At 35.0% G+C, this 23,377-nt stretch overlaps 3 protein-coding genes and 1 pseudogene across 4 annotated transcripts; 3 read left to right on the forward strand and 1 right to left on the reverse strand.

Annotated features, from left to right (window-relative positions):
• Positions 1–7,683: 7,683 nt before the first annotated feature.
• On the forward strand, positions 7,684–12,170 carry LOC102593560 (ribosome biogenesis regulatory protein homolog). Its single transcript, XM_006364831.1, has 8 exons — positions 7,684–7,861; positions 8,736–8,886; positions 9,783–9,834; positions 9,930–10,058; positions 10,334–10,451; positions 11,323–11,506; positions 11,597–11,710; positions 11,804–12,170. Exons 1-8 carry the CDS (start codon positions 7,770–7,772, stop codon positions 11,951–11,953), a joined length of 990 nt encoding a protein of 329 aa, XP_006364893.1. The 5' UTR covers positions 7,684–7,769; the 3' UTR covers positions 11,954–12,170.
• Positions 12,171–13,121: 951 nt separating this feature from the next.
• Positions 13,122–14,461, forward strand: LOC102593876 (early nodulin-93-like). 2 transcript variants are annotated; one of them, XM_006364832.2, is made up of 3 exons: positions 13,122–13,248; positions 13,348–13,409; positions 14,163–14,461. In XM_006364832.2, exons 1-3 carry the CDS (start codon positions 13,182–13,184, stop codon positions 14,316–14,318), a joined length of 285 nt encoding a protein of 94 aa, XP_006364894.1. In that variant the 5' UTR covers positions 13,122–13,181; the 3' UTR covers positions 14,319–14,461. The 2 variants fall into 2 exon arrangements, with proteins under 2 accessions (XP_006364894.1, XP_015159665.1); XM_015304179.1 differs by having other exon boundaries at positions 13,351–13,409.
• A 2,695-nt stretch (positions 14,462–17,156) lies between these two features.
• Positions 17,157–19,718, forward strand: LOC102601469 ((-)-germacrene D synthase-like; annotated as a pseudogene).
• Positions 19,711–22,264, reverse strand: LOC102594197 (pentatricopeptide repeat-containing protein At1g08070, chloroplastic). Its single transcript, XM_006364833.2, has one exon. It carries the CDS (start codon positions 22,161–22,163, stop codon positions 19,968–19,970), a length of 2,196 nt encoding a protein of 731 aa, XP_006364895.1. The 5' UTR covers positions 22,164–22,264; the 3' UTR covers positions 19,711–19,967.
• Positions 22,265–23,377: the final 1,113 nt, after the last annotated feature.

Below are 23,377 nucleotides of genomic sequence, written 5' to 3' on the forward strand. Positions count from 1 at the left end.
TCTTCTCCACAATTCCATCCCATATTTCTAATTCTTTGTAGTTGTTACCCAATGGCATCCCTAGATATGTAGTTGGGAGATTTTCTATCTTACAACTCAAAATATTTGCTAAACACTGGATGTTAGCTACTTCCTTGACTTGAAACATGCTGCTTTTTCTCCAATTCACAAAAATCCCTGACACTGCCTCAAGGATTACTAATATTATTCTGATGAAACACACCTGCTCAGCCTTGGCGTCACAGAAGATCACAGTATCATCTGCATACAGTAATTGACAAATTTGTAGATCTTCCCCAGCTTGGTTGCCCACTTTGAATCCTTTTAACCATTTCTTCTGAGAGGCCACCCGTATCATACTATTAAGTCCTTCCATAGCTAGAATAAAGAGGAAAGGAGAAAGAGGATCGCCCTGCCTCAACCCCCTTTCTGAGGGAAAAAAACCAGCAGGTTCTCCATTAATCAATATAGAGAACCTGACAGTTTTAATGCAAAATCCTATCCACTTCAGCCATTTCTCTCCAAACCCCATTTGTCTCAGGATATTAATAAGGAAATCCCAGTTCACATGATCATAAGCTTTCTCAATATCAAGCTTACACATGATTCCTGGGGTTTCACCTTTAATCCTTGAATCTACACATTCACTAGCTATTAGAGCTGCATCTAGGATCTGTCTGCCCTGTATGAAGGCCATTTGATGTTTGTTGACTAGCTTGCTGATTACTTTTTTCACTCTTTCTGCCAGAAGCTTGGCAAAATTTTTATAAACTCCACCAATAAGACTTATTGGTCTAAAGTCTCTAAGTTCAGTTGCCCCTGGCTTCTTTGGAATAAGGGCCACATAGGTGGCATTGAGGCTCCTCTCAGACTCGTGTCTTTCATGAAAATGGTTTACTGCATTCATAAAATCAAACTTAAGCACCTCCCAAAAATTCTGAAAAAAACACATGGGGAAGCCATCAGGACCAGGTGCCTTGTCACTGGCACATGACTTGATGCACTTCAAAACTTCAGCCTCCTCAAAGTGAGTTTGCAACCAATCTCTTTCTTCCTCACTAATAGTTTCCAAGCCTTGCAACTTAAATTCCGGTCTCCACTGTTCCGTCTCTGTGTACAACTTTTGATAAAAGTTGATGATTTCTCCTTTAATATCTTCTGGATCTGATATAGAGTTTCCTTCCACCACCAAAGTGTCAATAGAATTAAACCTTTTGTGAGCTGTTGCAACCCTATGGAAAAATTTTGTGTTTTTATCACCTTTTTTAAGCCATTGTATTCGAGATCTTTGTCTCCACGCTATTTCCTCTTGTTTGGCAACTTCCTCAAATTCCATGGCTAGATGAACCTTTTGGAGTAGTTCATCCTCTGAGAGTAATCTCAGCTCCTGAATCTTTTCCATCTCTGCTAACTGGTGGAGGCATACACAGCACTAAGGAACCAAGTAAGAACTTGGTTGGTGCCATCAAATTTTATTGTTAGACACTGGTTGGCAGTTGACACGACTTCCCCTCTCCAATATCTCTTGTCCCACATTACCACTATCCCCCCACTTCTACCCGTTGCATTCAGATGACACTCCCCCATCCACCTATTCTGCCACAGTTGCCTAAAAACATGAGTTTCCTTTTCTGTCAGTTTGGTCTCTACTAACACATATATATCTGCCCCCCATTGTTGTATTACTCTCCTCACTAACCTCCTCTTATATTCACAATTTACCCCCCTCACATTCCAGCTGAAAATTTTCAGCTTCATTGATAATTGGCTGATGTTATCCTCCCTCTACTCCTTGGCTCACCTTCTTTAAATTTAACATGGAATTCCAGATTCTTAATCTCTTTTGGAATGAGTTTCTTACCACTGGTGGATGCAATAGATGCTGCCTTTTGTGTTAGTTCACCCCTTTTTTGATCAATTCTTATAAAAAGATCAAAGGCCACCTTATCGCAGCCTTCAAAGGCTGCCCCAAACAATTGACTGAGCTTTAGGACATTTGACTGGACCCAAAGAGAAGCTTTATCCTCAATTTCTTGCTCCGAGAAGGAATCATTAATTTGGAGGGGTAATGGTTCTTCAAAGTTCGTCAATTGCCCTGCCCCTTCATCACCTCGAGGTCCCGCTTCCTTATCAGAATAATTAAAACTTTCCCCTCCCCCAAATTCCTCAATAATAGCCACAGGCCTGTTCTCCCCCTCCACTGAACCATCCTCTCTCTCTTTAACACATTCTAGGGTTCCAGGAGAGGGGCTTTCCAGCATTCCAAGTTCTTCCTCAGAGAGACATGGTCTCGGTGAAGGCATAGCCTCTTGCCCGAGAATATTATCGATGAAAGGCTCTGCTTCAGGAATTTTTGAAGTGTGGGGACATTGGACTTCCTTCATTCCAGACTCTTTATTATTTTTTAAATGGCCCAAAAGGCCCAAAAGGCCCAACTGCTCTTTAATTAAATCAGGCCCCATCTTTTGAATTAGGGCAACCACGTGCCCTTCAGTCAAAGCCACATGGCCCTCTTTTCTTTTTGAAATAAAAGTCTCCTGCAAGCCTTTGTCCTCATTGTACTTTCCATTATCCAACGGATAATTGCTCTGAGAGGTCCCCATCAAACTTGATTCACCTCGAAAGAGTTGTTTCCTTGCTTCTCGGTGTTCGAGGACTTTATCACTGCTGGGCCTAAACCTCGCCGGAGCTTCACACCATACTGGCAAGGTGAAAGTGGACTCACCGTCGTCGACCTCAACTGTTGTCGGTATATCTTCCATAGGTCCTCTGACTCTAATCCGAGCCCATCTCAAGTGGTTTCGAAGTTGGGTTTCCTCTTCTGTCTCCAGCCACCCGCCACACTGGTCTCCTATGTCTTTCATTACTTCATCCGACCATAGTTGAAGAGGGAGCCCTAAGATGCGGATCCAAAACCAATCAAATTTCTTTTGCATTGGAAAGGCCCCTGTCGTAGGGGACCACCATTCTAACTCCATGCACTGATTATTTCTCATCCATCTTCCTGCTAGAACATTTTCAGCATCTCGTCTTGATTGAAATTCGAACAGAAACTGGATCCCATTCAAATCGAAAATTTGGATGTTGAAAATGCCCTGCCAAGTTTGGTGAACCCATTTTCGAAGGTCATTACGAGTTGGGATCTCGTCACAGCCAGGAAAGCATCCCACCAGACTTCTTCTCAGTGGATCTGTATCGTCCTCGTTGTTCTTCTCCAAAGACTCTGATGAATAGTTTGCCGACCATCTATTCCTCTGGATTGCATCCTTGTAACTCCCCTTTCCTTTGTCCCCTTTTGTACTTGTTCCCCCTGTATTACCATTCAATTTCTGTACCTGTTTGGTGTCATTAATGAAAGGCTCAATTTTTTGCAATAAATTGGTCCATCCTTCATTAAATGCATTCTCCGGGAGAATAATCACAGATCTCTCCTCTCCATTAACTGTAATAACAGACAGAAACCTCCCAAACGTATTGAACTTGAGATTGCAATAAATATGGGTAGTCCTATCTCTGCATTTCCAAGCTTTAAAGGATTTTCCTTTGATATCTGAAGCCTCTTGAAATCTTTTACACAACCAAGAAAGAGCAGGACTGCTAAGCTTCATCCTGCGCATATATAATCTTGCATCCTCCACCCATTCAAACCAGGTTCCTGAAGAGAGATGTGACTTTATTGTTATTCCATAGATGTCAAAGTCAAAATGGAATTTGTAAGGGCAACTTTTTGTATAGTTTTCAATCATAAATGTAAAAGCGCTATAAAAATTATTTCCGATAAACCTTTGGATTAAAAGCAAAAATAAATGAACTAACCATCCCATGAAGGTAAAAAACAAATAAGGAAAAATATATCATAAGGGGCTCTAAAGTTTTACCTATTTACATTTTCAACCCTCAGTTTTCCATCTCATAAAACCCTGCCCCAACTTCTTAAACCCTCAGCTTCTCTCCACTCTTTCTGGGATTTGGCAAAGTTTACACATTGTGTAAGATTCTTTCTTTCTTTGTTTCCATGTTTTGATTTAGTTCTATTTGGGTAAATTTTGCTCCACTACAAATTCAAGTTTGTATTTTTTATGTGATTATGTCTTTTTTGTTGTTGAACTTTATCAGTGTTTTAAATTTAGAACTTTTGAATAGTTGTTTGCACATCAAGTTTGAAAGGGATAGATAGACCTCCATGTGACCAACAAGCCAAAATAATGGGCACGTGAACCCATGATCTCTCCGTAAAACTAATATTTTATGCATAGATTTTCTAGAATTAGTATAATATTATTTGTTGACTATAAGAAGACTAAATGGTGCACTTGGTTCGCTTAATTCATTTTTTAATTTTTTTTCTTTTAGTGGTGCACTCATGTTCTAGAAATGCTAGATTTGCCTTTGGTTCGAGTTGTGGAAACAACCGCTTGCAGAAATGCAGGCTAAGGTTGCGTGTTGCACCATGTTCTAGAAATCCTAAATTCACCTCTAGTTTTAGCTGTGGAAACAGAGATCCTTGTGGTCCGGCTCTTACCCCGATTCGCACATAGTGGGGGAGCTTAGTGCACTGGATAGCCTTTTTTGTTCGTAGATCGAGTTTGTTGCTTTTAGTATGCAACGTTCTTCTTCGAATTTTGAAGTTACATCTATTTTTGTATAGATAAGACTGCTATCTTCTTCAATGGATATATCAAATTCAACAAAAAATATATTTTGATTTTTGGCTTGTTGGAGTTTCAAGTAGCTTTAATAGTTATTTTCTGTTTTCATAGGTCTAAGAAAGGGCCACATTTGGAAATGAGGATCTGTGTTGATTATCGCGCCTTAAATCGAGTGAAAATTAAGGACAGATTCCCCATTTCTGTTATTGACAAACTACTAGACGAGTTGCATGGGGCACAAGTTTTCTCTAAGTTGTATCTACTCCCAACCGATCACCAGACGAGAGTTCATCCTACTGATGCTGAGGAAGCAGGTTTTAGGACACGTAATGGACATTATGAGTTCTTGGTGATGTTATGCGACGTTACAAATGCTTCATCTGCCTTTGAGTCTCTTATCAATGAGGTACTCAAAGATCATCTCTGAAAATTCGTTTTGGTTTTCTGTGATAAAGTTTTTGTTTATAGTAAGTGTCATGAGTTTCAAGATGGATTGTTGTATTTCAAAGGGAGAATTTATCTTGACGAGGAATCTCCCTCGTTGAAGGAGATCATTGAACAATTCCATGGGTGCAAGGATGAAGGTTTTCATAAGACACTTCATCGTATTCGGGCAAACTTTTATTGCAAGGGGTTGAGGAAAGAGGTTCAACGATTTATTCGTGAGTGTGATGTTTGTCAAAAACATATAGTCAAGAATCTTTCTCCAGCTGTTGTTCTTCAGCATCTTCCTATTCCTAATCGAATTTGGGAGGACATATCGATGTATTTCATAGATGAACTTCCAAGTTCGAAGGGAAAAACAACTATACTGGTTGTTGTGGATTGCTTGTCTAAATATGCTCACTTTGTTGCTCTGTCACAGCCTTGTTCTGCTGAAGATATTGCACAGGTTCTCTTTGATCAGATCAGTCGCCTACACGGGATGCCAAGGTCCATTGTATATGACAGAGACCCAATCTTTGCAAATGCATTCCAGAAGGAGCTTTTTCGTCTTAATGGAACTGAGTTTAACTTTAGTTCGAGATACCACACTCAAACTGATGGCAAAACTGAGGTGGTGAATAAAACGTTAGAGATGTATTTAAGATACTTCTCTGGTTCTCATCCGAGAGGTTGGTCAAACTGGTTGTCTTGGGCAGAATTCTGCTATAATACGAGTCTTCATTTCACAACCAAAATGACTCCGTTTGAAGCTGTTTATGGAAAGAAACCACCTTTTTTAACTCCATACGTCTCAGGCACAGCGAAACTAGAGTCAGTGGAACAACTGTTGCTAGCTCGAGATCATGTTGTTAAGGATGCAAGGGAGAAGATTGCAGCAGCACTGAATCGGATGAAGACTATTTATGATTCTAAGCATAGAGAAAGGGAATTTGTTACTGGTGATTTGGTATACCTCAAGTTACAAGCTTATTGCAAGACTTCAGTAGCTACGCAGAGCGTGTATAAACTTTCATCCAGGTACTATGGACCCTTCAGAGTTCTTGAAAAAATCGAGTCAGTGGCATATAAGCTTGAACTACCAACTGAAAGCAAGATCCATCCAGTTTTTCACATCTCCGTTCTCAAAAAACACGTTGGTGATGACCTCATCAATGTTGAAGCTCGGGTTCCAGTTCAGATTGATGACTTCCTGGAAGTATAACCTTTCTGAGTTTTGTTAATTTTGAACAGTACTATGTTTGCAGTTTAAGTTTGTTGCTTGTTCTTTACTGGAAAGATGCTTTGTTGTTGTATAAAGAATGCTAGTATTTTGAGCTTTGGCTTTTTATTGAGGTTTATATAACTCTCATATTAACACTTCTATTTTTTGGTTTCCCGGCTGTTCGATATTTATATTGGTGCTTGACTAATTCAGATTTGCGCCACATAAGGCCAATTAGGGGTTAGTGCTTTCTATCAAAAAGTTTTTCATATCTAAGGCCGAAATTGAGACCTTTGATTCAGGGAGGAGGTGTCATATTGACCACTCCAATTCGCTTAGTTTGAACTCATGTGGATTCTTTTTTGGTTCATATATTATCATAGGTCCAAGGAAGGGCATGCTGTCTCGAGTATTATTTTGTGTTAGTTCTGTATATGAGCCTCTTCAAATTAGTCTTATTTGCTATTTGATTAAATGGTCTTTATAAGACATGGTCAACCAGAATTAATTATTAAAGACATCTAGATCGTGTAGTAAATTTCAATAAGTACAACTAGTAGTTTCAAGATATATAATTACTACTCTACTTTGTTTTCTTAAAACTAAAAGGAAAACATGTTTTATTCTAATAATACATTCATTCATATGCATATTATTAGATGGACTTATGTTGGACCCCTAATCTAATTATATTTAGTGGAATTACAAATAAAATATTAATTAAACTAATAATCAGTATAATATTTTTTATCATAATTTTTTTATAAATATTTTGAATTGCCAATTATTATTGACTTATACGATCTTTCAATAGTTTAAAATATATTAAAATAAAATAAAATAAAATAAAATAATGTTTTTCTATCTGAATTCACTATCAAAATTATACTATTTGATTCTCGAAATTCAAACTATGTCACATTATTCGAGACAAATGGAGTGATATTTTTCTTATACACAAATTGTGTACATAAGTATGTAATTTTAGTATTATATTTTATAATCTGAATTCTGAAATACCAACAATAGAAAATTATTTTGTTTAACTAATTCGATATATAAAAATTATACATACTTCTATTGAATTTATTTAAATTTTTATATAACAATTCTTAAATTAGAGAGCATGAATTTCTTTTATATTATACTATAACTATGTATTTATTTAAATCATACTAATTTATTTCATCGAATTTTTTTCCGTAGACCCTGGCTCTTCCGGATTCATACAATTACTATTCATAACTAAGGCTCGAACCTAAGACATCAATTTTTATCAAAACTGAAAATTTTAATTAAAACAGTGTCACGTAAGTTGGAACGGAGGGAGTAGTACAAAGGGCTATTAGGTTTGACCTATTTGCATTTTATACCCAATCACTTTGTCATAAAAACCCAGCCCCCAAATCCCTTAAACCCTTCTCGCCACTCTCCGTAAGGTTTTCTGCAGTAAACAAACCAAACGAAAAAAAATGGAGATGGCTCAAGAATCATATGAATTGGATGTGGGTAATCTTATGGCTTCATACCCACATCACAACTTTGCTTCTACACCTTCTTCCAGGTTTGAGTTTCTTGAAAAGTAACCTTCTTTAACATTTACTGTTGTGCTGATTTCTGCTCAAAAAGGTGGAATCTTTAGTGTATTCTCTTCCTATTTTGGATGATTTTTTATCAGACTGTGTTGTTAATGTCTATTGGGGTAAAGGGGTAGCTTAAAACCGCAGGGAATAGTCAAAAAGATTGAAAAGTCTTGGTGCAGATTTAGCTAAGAATATAATTGATGGAAGTGAAGTGTATGTGTTAAGTGATACCTAGCTGTGTTTTTGGAAATTACTGTACTTTTTTTCTAACTCGAAAAGATGGAACCTTAGAAGGATTTTAGAGTATTGTCTTCAACTATTTGGATGATTTTTGCTCAAGCTATGATGTTGTTTTTGATTTAAGAGGTAACAGAGTTATCTTGGGGTGAAGGAGTAGACCTGAAATCGTAGGAAATTGTCAAAAAGACTAAAATATCCCTGGGAATCAGTGAAGATTTAGCTGAGAATATAGTAGATGGAAGTGAAGTGTCTTTTTAAGTGATACCTAGCTAGTTGGATTAAACTGGTTGGCTATATTCTTGAAAATTACCCTTCTTTAACATGTACTGTGTTGTCTATGCTTTTTTTGTTACTCGAAAAAAGGTGGAAACTTGGGAAGTATTTACAGTATTCTCTTTCCACTATTTGGAATTTTTTTCCGTAAGTTCTGTTGCTATTTTTAGTTATGTTACCTGATTCAAGAAAAAGTTGTCTTTATAGTTTCACTCATGGGGATAGGGAACTAGCTCACAATTAACAATGTTAGCTCAATTTGATGTTTTGACTAAGTTACAATGATAAGCACACTCAACGGATTTCCTTTATTCATCATATATTCTTGTTCTAAATATGTAGGGAGGAGTTGGTGAAAGAGTGTCTACAGGAGGGGACCAAGTTAGTGCAAGCTATTGCAGATGCTCTCTTCAACTTACCTTCAACAGAAAGCCCTGATGGTCCTCTAGTCCAGCTGCCTCAACCAACTACGAGATTGCCTAGAGAGAAGCCTGTAAGACCTCATTTCTATTTTTTGCGCAAGAATTGTGTGTTTTTCTTATCAATTCCAAGAGCAGTGGTAGAACATGTATTTACAACAACAAACTCATTTTTCTGCGCATTCATGGTAATTGAAACAACTGATCTGTTTTCTATTGTGGCGCATTCCAAATTGGGTTCATGTTGTTGTTCTGAAAGGAAGAATGTTACTTTAATCTTAACTTGATCAAATGAATTAAAGAAACTTCTCCATGGAAACAGATGAATAACTTACAATTGTTTTGCTCTTCTTCATTCTGTCTCATAGAGGGTGTACATATAATGCAGCGAAAGGATCAGATTTTCCAATGAGGTCTTTGTTTGTAACTCCTTTGCCTGAACAGGTTTTCTGTTTCTGATAAAGAATAGTTGAATCTCATTATATCTTTTGGGAACATATGTGACTCTAGCTTCAAATGTGAATTGAATCTAATATGCAGCATAATCTATGATAATGCAATTTACTACAGTGAGCACAGGGGAAAAGTGCTTACGAAGATTTTTACCTTCATAATTTGAGAAGTAATGTGGTTGTGATCGAAATAATGTGAGAAATTATGTGGCAAGAAATTATTTTACCGATTCTCCTGATGACTTTACTAGTTTATTTGTTTCTTCCCGAAATTATAGTACAATGGTCGATGTAGTAACATTTATAATATATTCTGATCCTAAGTTTGTTGATTTCATATTTTAAGGAATTTCTTTCACCGATCCTGTTATTAAAGTTTTGTTATATATGATGCTGACGATGCCTCCCGCCCCCCATCTTCTAGATATGCATAGTGGAAAAGAGATCTTCTTTACAGTGGTCTTACCTGTTAAATCTGTCAGCTCCTTTTAGTGCTAATTATGATTTGATTGTTTCAGCTTCCAAGGCCTAAACCTCCAACAAAATGGGAAGTGTTTGCCAAGAAGAAAGGTACCATGTGAATAGTTTGTGGGTTTTGGAATATATAATTCTTGATTTAAATGACCTTCATTGTGTTCTTAAGTTTTGGAAAAATTGTCTTTCAGGTATACAAAAACGTAAGAAAGACAAGGTGGTGTTTGATGACCAAACTGGTTCATGGAAGCGCAGACATGGCTATGATCGTGTAAATGATGACAAAGATGTGCCAATCATTGATGCCAAGGCAACTGATGGTAAGTAAGAGAATTTTCATTCTCGACTCCTGCAATACTCAATTTTTCTTATATGTCTCAAGCTCTCAACTGGAAGGATTTTGAATGATAGGATTCAATTCAGTATTTCGTTCTCAATGGATAGTGATTTTGATTATACTCTCTTACTAACAATCAAGTCCTCATGATGATAACTAAAGGAAAGCAACTTAGCTTTGTCAATGAAGGGAAGAACATATCTGCATTAGCATTTTGTTATTGTTCTGAAAATGTCTTCTCCCTGTTTGTTTTTTCAGAGCCTGGTCAAGATCCTTTTGCTAAGAGACAAGAAGAAAAGAAGAAAAGAGTAGAAAAACAAGAGAAAAACCGATATAGTAACTTGAAGGAAGCTGCAAAAGCTGGTGCCTTGCCAAGGTCTTGTTCTTCTAAACTTCTCATGTTTTTCTGCCAAAACGTTTTTAATTCTTTAATAATTCCTGCCATCTATGAGGGATTTATTAGTTTTTTTGCTCATGTATCAAATCCATTTTTTAAAAAATCCAGTTTAGACTAGCTGTTGAATTGTTGCATTGGCTAGCAGATTTCATTCAGGAAACCATCAAGCCTTGTTTGTATCAGTTGCTAAATTCCGCCTTGGAAGTTTGCATCTACTTTTTTCTTATTCTGTTGCATCCTTCTGTCTGTTGTCATTTGTTTTGACAAGCGCGGTGGTTAAAATTTTTACTCCCCCAAAGAGAGAACCTCCTTGTACTTATTCTAAGTGCTTACAAATCCTTAACATATTTGTTGTTTTGCAATTTGTTTAATGTTTTCTCAAATTATATTGGATGCAACAGCGACTAAGTTTATCATCACTCTAGAAGGAGTGGATTTTTCATATCTTATAAGTTATAAGTTACAGAGCTTTAAGCCTCTGCATGAAATTATTATCTCTTACACAAGAATGTGTAGTCAATGGTGGAGATAAACGTAGATCCTGTTGAAAGAGCTTCTTTAATTTACCCAAAAAGTATGTCTAGTCAACTAATCTTTTCCGATCGATTCCAGCATATCTTAGTGTTTGTTTTGTGAGTTGATCCAAAGAGAATTACACACCATTGGTGAACGAATCAAAGCAGCGCAAGTTATTTTGTTTGTGAGTTCCCTTTGGGGCTGATTCGGCGATGCCCTCTTTCTGCTTCTTGCCCTCGACTTCTTAAAATTCCTCACTATGGTGTATTAGCATACATTAGTTGGCCATGTCAGTGAAAAACATGTGCCTCACACTCCATTTCTTGCTTTGCAGTCACATTCAGCTTGCTGCCACAGCACTGCCTATAACAGGATCACAAGCTGCATCAAGGAAAATTAGCAAGGATGAACTCGGAAATGTCGCTGGAATGGCAGCAAATGCAACAGCTAGTGGCGGAAAATTTGACAAGAAGTTGCCTGGTGAAAAGCCCCCAAAACATGACAAGAAGTATCGAAAGGTTTGTACTACAAAAACTACATACATAACTTTGCTCAGTTCTGACCTGATTATACAATTCTAAGTCCACTTCACTCCTATCTACAACCAGTTCCTACCAGTTGCTGAAGGATCAGGAATGGGATCCTTAGAGAGACAACAAACCGAAAAGGTCCTAAACAAATTCATGGCCAAGAACTCCCATGAGATACTCAATGTGCAAAAGGTATAACATATGCATATGTACACATCTCTTATCATTTTATCTTCCGAGATTTCTACGCGCTAATTAGTGCAATTTTTTCACCTTATACTGTAGGCTGTTAACATGTACAATGTGAAAAAAGATAAGAAAGGAAGAAGCCAAGGAGGGAAGTCATCGTCAGCCGATAACAAATTGAAGGCAAGGAAGTCACCTTACAAGAAAGCATCAACAAAAGGGCCTTCAAATAAAGGAAAATCTAAGTGAATTTCATATTCCAAATTGTAGTAGTATACATGGTAGTCAACCCCTCTTCATTTATGTTTTGTTTGTTTAATTTTGTGTTGCAATGGAACTGTGAAAGAGATTCTTGAAAAAGGAGACAAATAGTATTTTCCATGTATGGAGTAAAGTAAAATACCCTTTTAATTGATTTAGTCCCAGAAAGATTTAATGAAAGGATAACTAGCAAGGCTTTCATATAGTTTCTAAATTAAATCTTAGTTTGCTACACCGTGAACAGAAATTACTTACTCCTTAAATATTATTAAATTATATCAAAGTAAATCAAATAATGTCATATAAATTAAGACGGAAGAAGTATTGTCTTTTTTACCAAACATTATCTGATCCCACATTGCTTAATAAGACTGTCCTTACCCATTGTTTTGGGCTTTTGGCTTTTGGAAGTGCTTTTTATCCTAGACTCCCTTAACCACTTGCACATATTGCACTCTCCAAAGTCCAAACTTTCACCTATTCGTGTATTTGATATGATGAAAGTCATTTATATTACAAGGATTTAAACTATTTAATTCTTTATGTTAATCACTATGTGCGTTTTCATTTGTCTATTATATAGTTAGATTAATCACATAATATGTCCAATCATTTAATTATACATATCAATCTCAAGTAAAAAAACATTTGAGCTTTTACTTTACGACTATTGAGGCAAATACACATAACTAAAGAAAATAACATATTTTACACGATTAATTTAACGCAGTAGAATGAGAACATATATTAAAAAATTCAAATTTTAAATCGTAAGTGTTTAATTGGGAATACTTAGCTTTATTAAAAGTTTGAGCATTTAAATAAAATATTCTAACAAATTTAAGAATCGGTAACGTTTTGAGCTTTTTTTAAAACCATAGATTCATGTACCGACAAATAAAAATCTAATGAACCGACCACAGCAAGAACTTAGATAATCTACAAATACACTAATTTATAATACTACCAAAACTTAAAATATAATAATATAAAGAACTTTATTCTAAAAGTCACAGTATAATAATATAAAAGAACTTTATTCTAAAAACATGTGACTTGGGACATTGGAAATTAGACAAAACCATCAAACATTTTTGTCCAAAATGCCTATAAATAAACATTCATTCTTACTTCACTCACAAAATCATCAATTTCTTGATAAATTAAGAAGCATTATTATTATTCTTCGTATAATTTTTTTTTATACAAGATTAAAATGGCCAAGAATGTGAGTTTGGCTTCAATGGATCAAAAACTAGCTATGGCTAAGCGCTGCTCTCATGGTACTTTCCCCTTAATTGCTTGTACCTTAACAAAAAAATTGATTTTTTTATTATTTGATGATTTTTTTTTATTTTTTTTTAAAATGATTGTAAATGCAGAAGGAGTAATTGCAGGAGCAAAAGCAGCAGTTGTTGCCTCTGTTGCTACTGCCATTCCAACAGTAAGATTTACACTATATCTATATATACATTTTAAGCGTAGTAGGTAATCGAGCGTTGGTGCTTTTACTTTTAGTGGAAAATAGTACCTTAATATTGGTCGAGGATTAGGGTAGTAGATAGTCGAGCATTGTTCAATTTCTCTTGTTAGTATTATTGTTATTACTATTTTGTTATCTTATTTTTCGATTTTATTATTATATGTTTCTTTTATTTAGTTACCATGACATAGACTACTATAAATAAAGATTTTTTCCACCATGCATCATTGAATTTTTTGTGTTATAGAATATGATTATTTTTTAATTCTATTTCCGTTGACCTAGTTCACTAGGAAAATAAATTCTCGTTGAAATATTGAGAATAACAATTAAAAAATTTTTTCTCACTAATTCAATCAAATATATCAATGGGAAAATAATGATATTTTTACTAGTGATATTATTTGTTGTTGCTACTATTCCCTCTGATCTCCTTTATTTTAATATTACATTTTTACTACTATATTTCCTCTCATTTTTGTTTTTGGTATGCTTCACTTGACATAAAAATCTGTCTTTCGAAAACAGTTTCACAAGATAGAAAGAAGATTGCGTATGCACTAATACCCTCCCTAGACCCCATCGATAATATTAGCCTATGTTATTATTGTTGTTGAAAAATATTTACCAAATATCAGAAAATAAGTTATTATTTTGTAAATATTTTTCATCGTACCGAACATATAATGTCTCAAATGTTTATGAAATATACAGTTTGCTATTGGGAAGATGTTACCATGGGCAAGAACCTATCTAAATCCAACTGCTAAAGCTCTTATTGTCTCAACAGCTGCTGGAATGGCATATTTTGTTGTAGCTGACAAAACTATTCTCAAAACAGCAAGGCAAAACTCCTTCAAACAGGCCTAATTAAGGCTCACAACTAAATTAATAAACTCTTTTAAGTATTTTAGAATATATGTAATAATTACTGTAATTCCTATTTAAGTATTATCAGAGAGAATAGTGTACCAAAAAAAAAAAAAGGTAACTCTATCTGTGTATTATTAACATTTATCATTTTTCACTTTGAAAACATTTTTTTTTTTTCCAAATGGCCAAACACCCACTTGGAGAATGAAAATGAGAAAAATCAGATTCTTTACTCCACAATACGCATGATTCCTAACACTTTAATTTGTTTGGATGGCTGTTACGTATTGTTTCATAATCGTATCGACTATTGTGTTGTATTGTATCGTACTGTATTGTCTTAGTGAATACAATATTTGAATATAGATTGTATCGTTCTTTGTTGTTACATAATATCACACATCCATAATTTGATGATAAACCTGCAAGAAAATTAGGGTATGAGGTGGAGCTACTGTAAAAAAGTAGGGTAAAGGATAAAATACAATTATATTAGATTATAAGTAAAAACAAAACGTGAAGAAAATATTAAGGTATTGACACGATCACACAAATCCGATATATTGTTACACAAAATGAGTCTTTTGGTTATTACCTAATGATAAATTTAAATAATAAAATTTAAGTAACAATCAAAACAAACATTGTATTTAAACTAACAATATAATACAACAGGTAACAACCATCCAAACAATTGTGTAAAGGCGCAAACTACAATCCTTTTATCCCTTTGTCACGTTGCTTCTCGCTCAATCTGAATCTCAAGCAAATCTATTGTTAGACCATCTACTTCTTGGGCCTCTATTTAGCCTCGGGCCCAACAACTTGGCCACCCTCTGTCCAAATCACTATCTGGACTATCCATGTTCATAACCAAGAGTATAAAGTACAGAAACCCCAACAATTTGAGTTATTATAATTACATGTTATTTCAAAAGTTATCCAAATTACAATAATTTCGAATATTTTAGAACTCGCGGATACATCGCTTCTTCGCTCGATACATAGCAAATAATACATAACTATAAACAAGATTTACACTGATTTAGGTTTGAAATAATCGGGTTATGTATCAATAATAACATTTGTACCAGATATCTTGTACACAAACAAAGTTGCAATGTATATGATAGAGGTGAGGGATGTGTCTGGATGTTAAGAGAAAGAGGAAGAAAAAGAGGGTTTTTGTAATTAATTCAAATGGTAGAAATTTTTAGAGATATGTTATGTTAAGTCGTGTAATCATGTAGTTTTCCCTAACCAAATAAATCGATCTGATATATATATATATATGTTTTGTGTAAGGGGACCTTTTTATTAAATTAAATGGGTTGAATATATTGTATTAAGGGACCTTTTTATTAAATTAAATTGGTTGAATAATCTACCGGTGGACCATACATGCTTCCTTAGTTATAGATAATTATTAATTTTAGTTTTTATAATGTATGGCTTAATACATTTAGTTTTTAATTAATTAAAATGTATGCCTGGAAATATATTTTATTTAGAATCGTGTATATTAATTAACCTTAAATATGAAGTAATAGTACCAGTTTAATATTTTAAAAAAAGAAGAAGGGTAACTTTAATAATTATTAATTCTAAAATATGTGATTATTCATAAGTAAAGGGATCAAACATGTATATTTCAAGCAATTATAAGCTAAAAGTGCTTAATCAGATATCATAAAAATTAAAGTTAGAATTGACCAATGACTGAGGGACCAAATATGCTATTAATTTTTTTAATGATTTGATTTGGAATATTATTAATTAAAACAATTAATTGACGGTCCAAAAGCTTTTGCTTGTTGGCAGAAGAAGTAGCTAAAGTCGCAATTAGGAAATCGACTAATGGCTAGACAAATAAAGTTTATATGTAATGTTTATGACGGAGGGCGGGTCACAAAGAAGAACTAACAAACTTCTAAGCTCACAAGCTTCTAATTATCCTCATCGAAAAAGGAGATATATTGAAGAGCTTTATCAAACATAACACAAGTTTAATGAATTACTCAACGAATAGGGCAAGCTCACAATATTATACACATGCTTTTAGACTTGATAATATCTGGTCTAATAGACAAATCGATGAGGCTTGTTGGACCAAAACAAGCAATATGTGTTATGGACTTGGGTTGCCAAATATAGTATCATAATTTAACGCTCCCTCAATATATAAAAGTTACTTTCTCTATTTTTATCTTATTAGTAAAATTAATTTAACTTATTATAGTTTTCAATTATTCGTATGAGGTGTTTACATCAAACCCTACTAATTTATCATAGTTTAATGATAATTAAGTTGATAATATATATTAATTAATTATAATTTAATAATAACCATATTAATAAAAATATGTGTCATATATTTATTAAATTACTATAAACACGACAAGAATACAAAAGATGAGAATTTCAAAATGATACGATTTAAAGTTAGTGGAAAAAAGGTTAATCAAGGTGGAATTATTAAGGTGTTGATTTTAATATTTAGTTCCTTAACTAATACTTTTTAAGGAGCAATAAATAAAATAATAATTTCTTAAATATAATAAATTTAGCTCTTTAAAAAATGACTGTAGTTAATACTAACAAAGATAAGTTAGAAATGAAGTGATAAATTATGTCTTAATTTTCCTAACTAAACAAGTGAAAGTAGACATTATTCTTAATATATAATGATAAATAAAAATAGACGAAGAAAGTATTTCACAAATAGGCTTGCCTAAATATGTGGATGGACCCCACAATATTATCAATTTGTAAAACCTCTAAATTAATCATCATCAATATCTCCACAAGTTCTAAAACATTTTATTATAAATAGGAATGGAGTCATCATGTTTTCAGTGTGTTAGTAAGTTGGAAAAAACTTCAATTTGACATCATTATAAGGTATGCCCTATTTTTATTATTTTAATTTTTAATATGCATTATACTACTGTTTGGTTATACTTTTCTCCACAATATTGTCAATTTAATATGCATTATACTTACAACATGAGACATAATAACCTGGGACTCGACTCTCAACCCTGACCAGGACCTGACATCAACTCTTGAGATTGGTCCGTGCCTGACTCTTGACCCACTATCCTAACCCAAAACCTGAATCCTGACCTATTATCTAGACCCATGATCCAACCCAGGACCTGACTCCTACCTCGACCTAAGACCTAATCATGACCCACACTCGAAGTATGCATCTTTGCTAAAGGGTGGGGATTCACATCCGGTATCATAGTATTTTCTCATATTATACCTAAATGCTTGTGGAATAATAGATATTTTCTTCTTACTATAATCAAACACCACGAAAAAAAACCCACTTATAATTAGTACCTTTTTTCCTTGCTCATAATATATATATATAATTTGAAGCAGATGCATTTAAGAAGTTCACTAATGACCAAGGAAATTTCAAGGAAGAATTGGTTAAGGATGTGCAAGGAATGTTGAGCTTATATGAGGCAGCACAATTCAGAGTACATGGAGAACACATTCTTGCACTAAATTTCACCATTACTCAATTAAAACTAAGTTTGCCTAAATTGAGCAACTCCCAACTTGCACAACAAATCACTAATGCACTCAAGTTTCCAATTAAAGATGGCATTGTGAGGGTAGAAACAAAGAAATACATATCATTTTACCAACAAAATCAAAATCACAATCAAGCCTTACTAAACTTTGCCAAATTAGACTTCAACATCTTGCAAAGATTGCATAAAAAAGAGCTATATGATATCACAAGGTATGTAGTTGGTTACGCGCAATTATCATTAATTTTTTCTGTTACTATCTATTATTTCGTATAGTCCGTTTGTAATATTATTTTGTTGTAGTACTACTATTTCTGTTACTATCTATTGTATCTTATACCTCCATTCTAGACTGTTTTTGTGATCACAACCTCTCTATCTCACCTTCTAAGGTAGAGGTAATGTGTCTACGTACACCCTACCCTCTCTAGACCTCATTGTGTGAACTACGCTGGGTATATTATTGTTGTTTATTTTTTTTATATATCAATTTAAAGCAAATATTGTCCAATTGTAGGTGGTGGAAAGAATTGGAACTTGTGAATGCATTACCTTATATAAGAGACAGATTGGTAGAGACTTACTTCTGGAGTTTAGGTGTCTATTTTGAGCCTCAGTATAGCGTTGCAAGGAAAATATTAACAAAAAAATTATACATCATTTGTATTATTGATGACACATATGATATATATGGGACACTAGATGAACTTACTCTATTCACAAGGGCAGTTGAAAGGTAATAATTATGTTTATTATATATAATATAGTGATAACTTACAACATTTTTAATTATAATTTCTATTTTATATATATGTAGGTGGAATATTGATGCTTCAGAACAATTACCATCATATATGAAAATTCTTTACCGTGATCTTCTAGATACTTATGATGAAATTGAGAAAGAGTTGACAAATGAAAACAAGTCATTCCTAGTCAACTATTCCATAATAGAGGTACTTATAAATAAAAGTAGCAAACATGTGTGGTCGAGTGATAAGAATTATTTCAAATCTCGAAAAATACTTGAGCTCAATTCTAAGTAATTACATTTTTAAATATTTCTAAAAAAACAAACTCTGTTCGTCGATTTTTAATTTTTTGCTATTATTTATGTTTAGATGAAAAAGGTGTTGAGGGCTTACTTTCAAGAGGCAAAATGGTATCATAAGAAGAAAATACCAAAAATGGAGCAATATATGAAGAATGGAATTCCATCAAGTAGTTACCTATTGCTAGCAACTACTTCTTAGTTAGCAATGGGAAAGGTAGCAACTAAAGATGCATTTGATTGGATAGCAACAGAACCTCCAATACTTGTTGCTTCTTCTCTCATTATGAGATTACTCAATGATCTTTCATCACATGAGGTATAATATATATATATATACTCCTTACGTCTCAATTTATATGATGTTGTTTGACTTGACACATAGTTTGACTGATTGTGTGCATTCATTTGATTAATTTTGTTTTTTTTAATTCATGTTAGGAAGAACAAAAAAGAGGAGATGCAGCTTCAAGTATTGAATGTTATATGAAAGAATATGGTGTTACAAAGGAAGAGGCACACACAAAAATAAGAAACATTATACAAAATTATTGGAAGGATTTGAATGAAGAATACTTCAAAGTGGATGTGACTATTGTACCAAGAGTTTTACTCATGCCTATAATTAATCTTGCGAGAGTAGCCGAGTTCTTGTATAAAGATGAAGATGCTTATACTTTTTCCAAAAATAACTTGAAAGATGTCATCTCTGCCATGGTAATTGATCCTATTATATCGACCGATGACAACAAGAAAAAGAAGAATCGTTTGTTCGGGGATGGTGTTTTCGTTCAATAAAACTATGGGATTGTAATTACCTTGTATATATTATTAATAAATAAAACAATACTCAAAGTTGAGTGACGACTTTCTGAGATAATAGTTGTTAGTTGAGTGAGTGTGTCAGAGATTAACTCGCTTTTCTCAAACAGTGCAATATCTTTACAGAAGAAGTATTTGCAAAATTTATGTCTATAACTACTGATAGTACCATGGGAGCATTCTGGCTATTAACTTAGCCATCCACTCTGCTTGATCTTTATCAGTTCACCAATAGTCCAAGCACGAGCAAGAACCGTTTTTGAAATGGTGAAATCGATTCCTGTCTCTTGCGATGATCTCCCTGTTAAATATCTTCGATATCATCTTCGTGGCTTCATGACAATTCCCACACACTCTAAGGTTCTTAACAATCCTGAGAGTTGTCCCTGGCTTTGTGCTGATCAATCCAAAGGCAATCGCCAACTTCTCGCTATGTTGATTTAGTTTTTCTTCCTTCCACTCCTCATCCATTTCATAATGTACCTCTGATGTATCTGGAGCATGGCCAGCCATTTCCAATAGCCTATCGACTTCATCCAACATTTTATAAATGTCGTTGCTTTGCGGATGTGTTCTATCACTAACAAGAAACTCATGGACTACTCTATCAATCTCAATGGAGGTACAACCAGGAACTTTCTTCATTCCTTGATCATTTAAAAAAGTTCTTATCGATGCTACTTTGTCCCAATTTCCAGCACCGGCATAGATGTTGGATAAGAGTACATAGGCACCAGGATTCTCGGGTTCTAGTTCAAATAAATTCTTGGCAGCATATTCACCCAACTCAAGATTCTTGTGGATTCTACAAGAACCTAGCAAGGAACCCCATATTGCACCATCGGGTTTAATCTCCATGCTTTCGATCATGGTCATTGCTTCATCGAATTTTCCTGCTCGTCCTAGAAGGTCAATCATACATCCATAATGCTGCAACTTTGGTGTGTACTTGTAGCTTTGGATCATGGTATTAAAATATTCTCGACCAAGATCCACTAGACCAGCGTGATTACAAGCTGATAAAACACTAACAAATGTTATATCATCTGGCTTCATACTTTCCTCTGTCATTTTACGGAACAGCTCCAGAGCTTCATAAGCATCACCATGCATTGCTAGCCCTGAGATCATCACATTATACGAAGCTAAAGTTTTCATTTTCATTCCCTGAAAGACTTGTTTTGCTGCTGCGATGGCTCCACATTTTGCATACATATTTATCAGACTAGTCCATAGAGAAGTGTTTTGCAAGTGTTGATAATGCTTGTCAATATAGACATGTATCCACTTACCAAGATCTAGAGCACCTAAATGTGCACAAGCTGGAAGTATGCTCAGCAATGTAACATCATTAGGATCGATAACTTCTTGCTGCATTCGATGAAAAACAGACAATGCATCTTTATAATAGCCAGTATGTGTATAACCCCCAATCATAACATTCCACGACACGAGATCTTTCTCCTCTAGACCCTCGAATAACATCCTTGCCGTCTTCACATCGCCACATTTTGCGTACATATCAATAAGTGCATTAACAAGACGAATATTCAAACCAAGTCCATGATCTTCAATCCATGATCTCACCCAATTCCCCAATTTAAGTTCACCTACACGAGCACACGCAGATAGAACACTCAACAACGTGCTCACCGAAGGTTCCACATTCACATTTCTCATCTCCTCAAACAACACTAACGCCTCCTCAAACCGTCCCACCTGAGCATACCCTGAAATCATTGCATTCCACGAAACAACATCTCTCACAGGCATTTCATCAAACAGTTCCCGAGCATCACCGACACGTCCCTTCAACGCATACCCATTAATCAACGCGGTGAACGACACAGCATCTCTCTTAGAACTTTTATCAAACACCAATCTTGCATCATCCATTTCACCATTTTGAGCATACATATTGATAAGTGAAGCATGTACATAAACATCAGTCATCAACCCAAGCTTAAAAACATGTCCATGAATCATTTTCCCCATCTGGGTATCCATTATTTTCGCACAAGATTTTAAAAGAAACGGAAATGTATACGAATTCGGTCGATTACCCGAAAAAAGCATTTTTTCATAGAAATCAATGGCGAAACTTGGAGATGAACTCAATGAATATCCTCTAATTATCATGTTATACATAACGTGATTAGGTTCATCAGTAGTATTAAAGATTGATAAAGCATATGAGAAATCACCATATGGTTTAGTGGCACAAAATTCAAGTAATTTGCTTAGTGCAAATTGGGTATTGTGTAAACCAAATTTGATGAAATGGGAATGAACTTTCTTGAGATCTTCCATGTTTTTGCATTTGGATAAGAGGGAAAAAGATGGATGAGTTTGGAGGAGTTTGTAAGGGGGATCTGAGCTTGGGATAAAGTGGAGGATAGTGATAGGTAAAGAGAGTGTCATTGTTTTTGTGTTGTAATTTGATAGTGTACAAGACAACTTGATATCATTTTGGAATATGGGGATAAAGGTTCAATCTTGAAATTTGGCCCCAAAAAATCTTACATGTTATGATGCTATTTGCAAATGGGACTTGAGTCCCCACATCCGTTAAATTGAAGAGATGATGTGGGGTCGTGCCTGGGATGGCACACATCCTACTTTAAGGTATGAGACTTGAGTTTCATATTGGTTAAATTGGGGAGCTGATGTGGGGTTCGTGCCTTTGATGGCACACATCATACTGTAAGGTATGAGACTTGAGTCTCACATTGGTTAAATTGTGGGAGCTGATGTGGGGTTGTGCCTGGGATGGCGCACATCCTACTGTAAGGTATGAGACTTGAGTCTCTCACATTGGTTAAATTGGGGAGCTGATGTGGGATCGTGCCTTGGATGTCGCATAGACAACTATAAGGTTTGAGACTTGAGTTTCACATTGGTTAGATTGGGGAGCTGATGTGGGGTCGTGCCTTGGATGGCGCATAGCCTACTATAAGGTTTGAGACTTGAGTCTCACATTGGTTAGATCAGGGAGCTGATGTGGGGTCGTGCCTTGGATGTAGCATAGCCTACTATAAGGTTTGAGACTTGAGTCTCACATTGGTTAAATTGGCGAGTTGATGTGGGGCTTATAAAGTCTTGGGCTCTACCACTTCAATGATAGATTTTGGGGTGTGGTTCTTCTGGCCGGTTGTATCTTTCCCGGTGCAAATTCCCTTCACTGTCCTGCCCCACTAAGTGGAGGTGTTTCAAGATCAATGAATCGTCAGCTTGACAGCTTAGGGAGTCAGTTTAGCTTCCATTTCAGCTGATATATATACATCCTTTGGTGCAAATACATGTCAATGTTTTCATTAGTTTGGTGTAAATATAGGGTGCGGATAATGATTTTCTCCCTTCACTGTCCTGCCCCACTAAAGTGGAGGTGTTTCAAAATCAATGAATCGTCAGCTTGACAGCTTAGGGAGTCAGTTTAGCTTCCATTTCAGCTGATATATATACATCCTTTGGTGCAAATACATGTCAATGTTTTCATTAGTTTGGTGTAAATATAGGGTGCGGATAATGATTTTCTCCCTTCACTGTCCTGCCCCACTAAAGTGGAGGTGTTTCAAAATCAATGAATCGTCAGCTTGACAGCTTAGGGAGTCAGTTTGGCTTTCATTTCAGCTGTT

Source organism: Solanum tuberosum, unplaced genomic scaffold, assembly GCF_000226075.1.
Source record: "Solanum tuberosum cultivar DM 1-3 516 R44 unplaced genomic scaffold, SolTub_3.0 scf00511, whole genome shotgun sequence".
In the NCBI taxonomy this organism is placed as follows: domain Eukaryota; kingdom Viridiplantae; phylum Streptophyta; class Magnoliopsida; order Solanales; family Solanaceae; genus Solanum; species Solanum tuberosum.

Coding starts and splice junctions, on each gene's coding strand:
- LOC102593560 (XM_006364831.1), top strand. CDS start 7,770: ATGGAGATGGCTCAAGAATCATATGAATTGGATGTGGGTAATCTTATG. Junction 9,835..9,929: donor AGTGTTTGCCAAGAAGAAAG/GTACCATGTGAA, acceptor ATTGTCTTTCAG/GTATACAAAAACGTAAGAAA. Junction 11,711..11,803: donor AGATACTCAATGTGCAAAAG/GTATAACATATG, acceptor CTTATACTGTAG/GCTGTTAACATGTACAATGT.
- LOC102593876 (XM_006364832.2), top strand. CDS start 13,182: ATGGCCAAGAATGTGAGTTTGGCTTCAATGGATCAAAAACTAGCTATG. Junction 13,249..13,347: donor GGCTAAGCGCTGCTCTCATG/GTACTTTCCCCT, acceptor TTGTAAATGCAG/AAGGAGTAATTGCAGGAGCA. Junction 13,410..14,162: donor TTGCTACTGCCATTCCAACA/GTAAGATTTACA, acceptor TGAAATATACAG/TTTGCTATTGGGAAGATGTT.
- LOC102594197 (XM_006364833.2), bottom strand. CDS start 22,163: ATGACACTCTCTTTACCTATCACTATCCTCCACTTTATCCCAAGCTCA.